Source organism: Hipposideros armiger, unplaced genomic scaffold (assembly GCF_001890085.2).
Source record: "Hipposideros armiger isolate ML-2016 unplaced genomic scaffold, ASM189008v1 scaffold_43, whole genome shotgun sequence".
In the NCBI taxonomy this organism is placed as follows: Eukaryota; Metazoa; Chordata; class Mammalia; order Chiroptera; family Hipposideridae; genus Hipposideros; species Hipposideros armiger.
This window is the reverse complement of record NW_017731393.1, coordinates 32,985-34,371: the sequence shown is the minus strand read 5'-3', so window position 1 is coordinate 34,371 and position 1,387 is coordinate 32,985. Positions and strand designations below refer to the sequence as shown.

At 51.2% G+C, this 1,387-nt stretch overlaps 1 gene segment (V, D, J or C); it reads right to left on the bottom strand.

The window, feature by feature from the left end:
• LOC109381010 (Ig epsilon chain C region-like) overlaps positions 1-1,025 on the bottom strand; it is a 14,130-nt gene extending 13,105 nt beyond the window's left edge. Inside the window, 1 exon segment of the C gene segment in view lies at positions 1,007-1,025. Within this exon segment, the coding sequence occupies positions 1,007-1,025 (19 nt within the window).
• Positions 1,026-1,387: the final 362 nt, after the last annotated feature.

The window sequence follows — 1,387 nt, the reverse complement described above, 5'->3', positions numbered from 1 at the left end:
TGTGTGACTCAGGACAGAGTCTGCATTAGATGAGCTGCATCTCAATTGTGCACGTGTGTGCACGTGCGTCATGCACGGTGTATGTGTCTGTGTGCATGTCTGTGTGCAGGTGTGCATGTCTGCAACATGCATAGTGCATGTGTCTGTTGCATGTGTGTGAGACATGCACATGTGTGTGCATGTGTATCTGTGGCATACACCGTGAATGTGTCTACATGCATGTGTGAATGTACATGTGTAATTACATGCATGTGTCATGCAAGGTACATGTGTGTGCGCACATGTGTGTGCCTGGGAGAGCAAGGGGATGTGTGTCCTCCCAACCCCCGCCCTAGAAAGACTCTGCTGACTAAGGAGGGCTGTGGGTCAGCAGGTGCAAGGTCACAGCTGCTGCTCACCTGTGTATGGCCGGCCTGATGGGGGCAGTGCTGCTCGGCATCCACAGGACCCCTCAGTGCCTGCCCCACCATGCTGGAACATATATTTAATTTAACTATAGTGGACATTCAGTATTATTCAGCTTCAGCTTCAGGTGGGGATGAGCATATGTTTCTGTTAGTTATATGTCTGCAGGAGAAATTGTGGAAGAGTTTGACATGGACCTGAAGATTTCCTTCTGTCTTCATGGACAGCAAGGCATTGTCCCACACACGCCTGCCGCCCCCTGGCTCAGTGGGGCTCCGCGCTTCTCACGGTCTTCGAGCTATTTAACAACTCTGCCCGCTGCACAGGGTTGACGGCAATGCCAAGCTCTGTGGGAGGACACGTGATTCTTTCCTGCCTGCCATTTATAAACTCTCTATAAACTCATTCCCGCATTCTTGATCCAACTATATAAACGTACTTTGAATTCTACTTTGACTTGGTCATAACACCTCAATTAATGAGTTCAATACAATTTTGAGATGTGTTCATTATATATCTATACGCGGGCCATCATCGTGCCCCGTTTTGAAGACTGTTCTCTAGCACGTTGCTAAGTCTTCTGCCCCGTGGCCCCACTTACCTGTGTCCAGGAAGGTCATGGCTGGGGGCCGGACACCAGATCGTGGGGAGCAGACCCACTCTGGCCACCCCACTCCTCCAGGCCTCTGCTTCAGGGCACCCCCAGGAAAGCTGCTCCTGACCCCACAGACCGGGCTTTGTTCCTTCTGTTACGCGGCCTCATAGCCTCGATACTTTGCATTCACAGCACTTGTCACAATGGTCCTCACATGACTTACTTAACGTCTGCCTTAGCGTTGGCCCCTGGCTCCCTTGCCGCCAGAGGCCATGTCTGTCTCATTCAGTGCAGTGTGCTTGACATCTGACAGTGATGGCAGAGTTACCCCCTGGTTAATAGTTGTCAAGTGGACAAGTGGACGGCATCTTCACTGACCTTCCATGA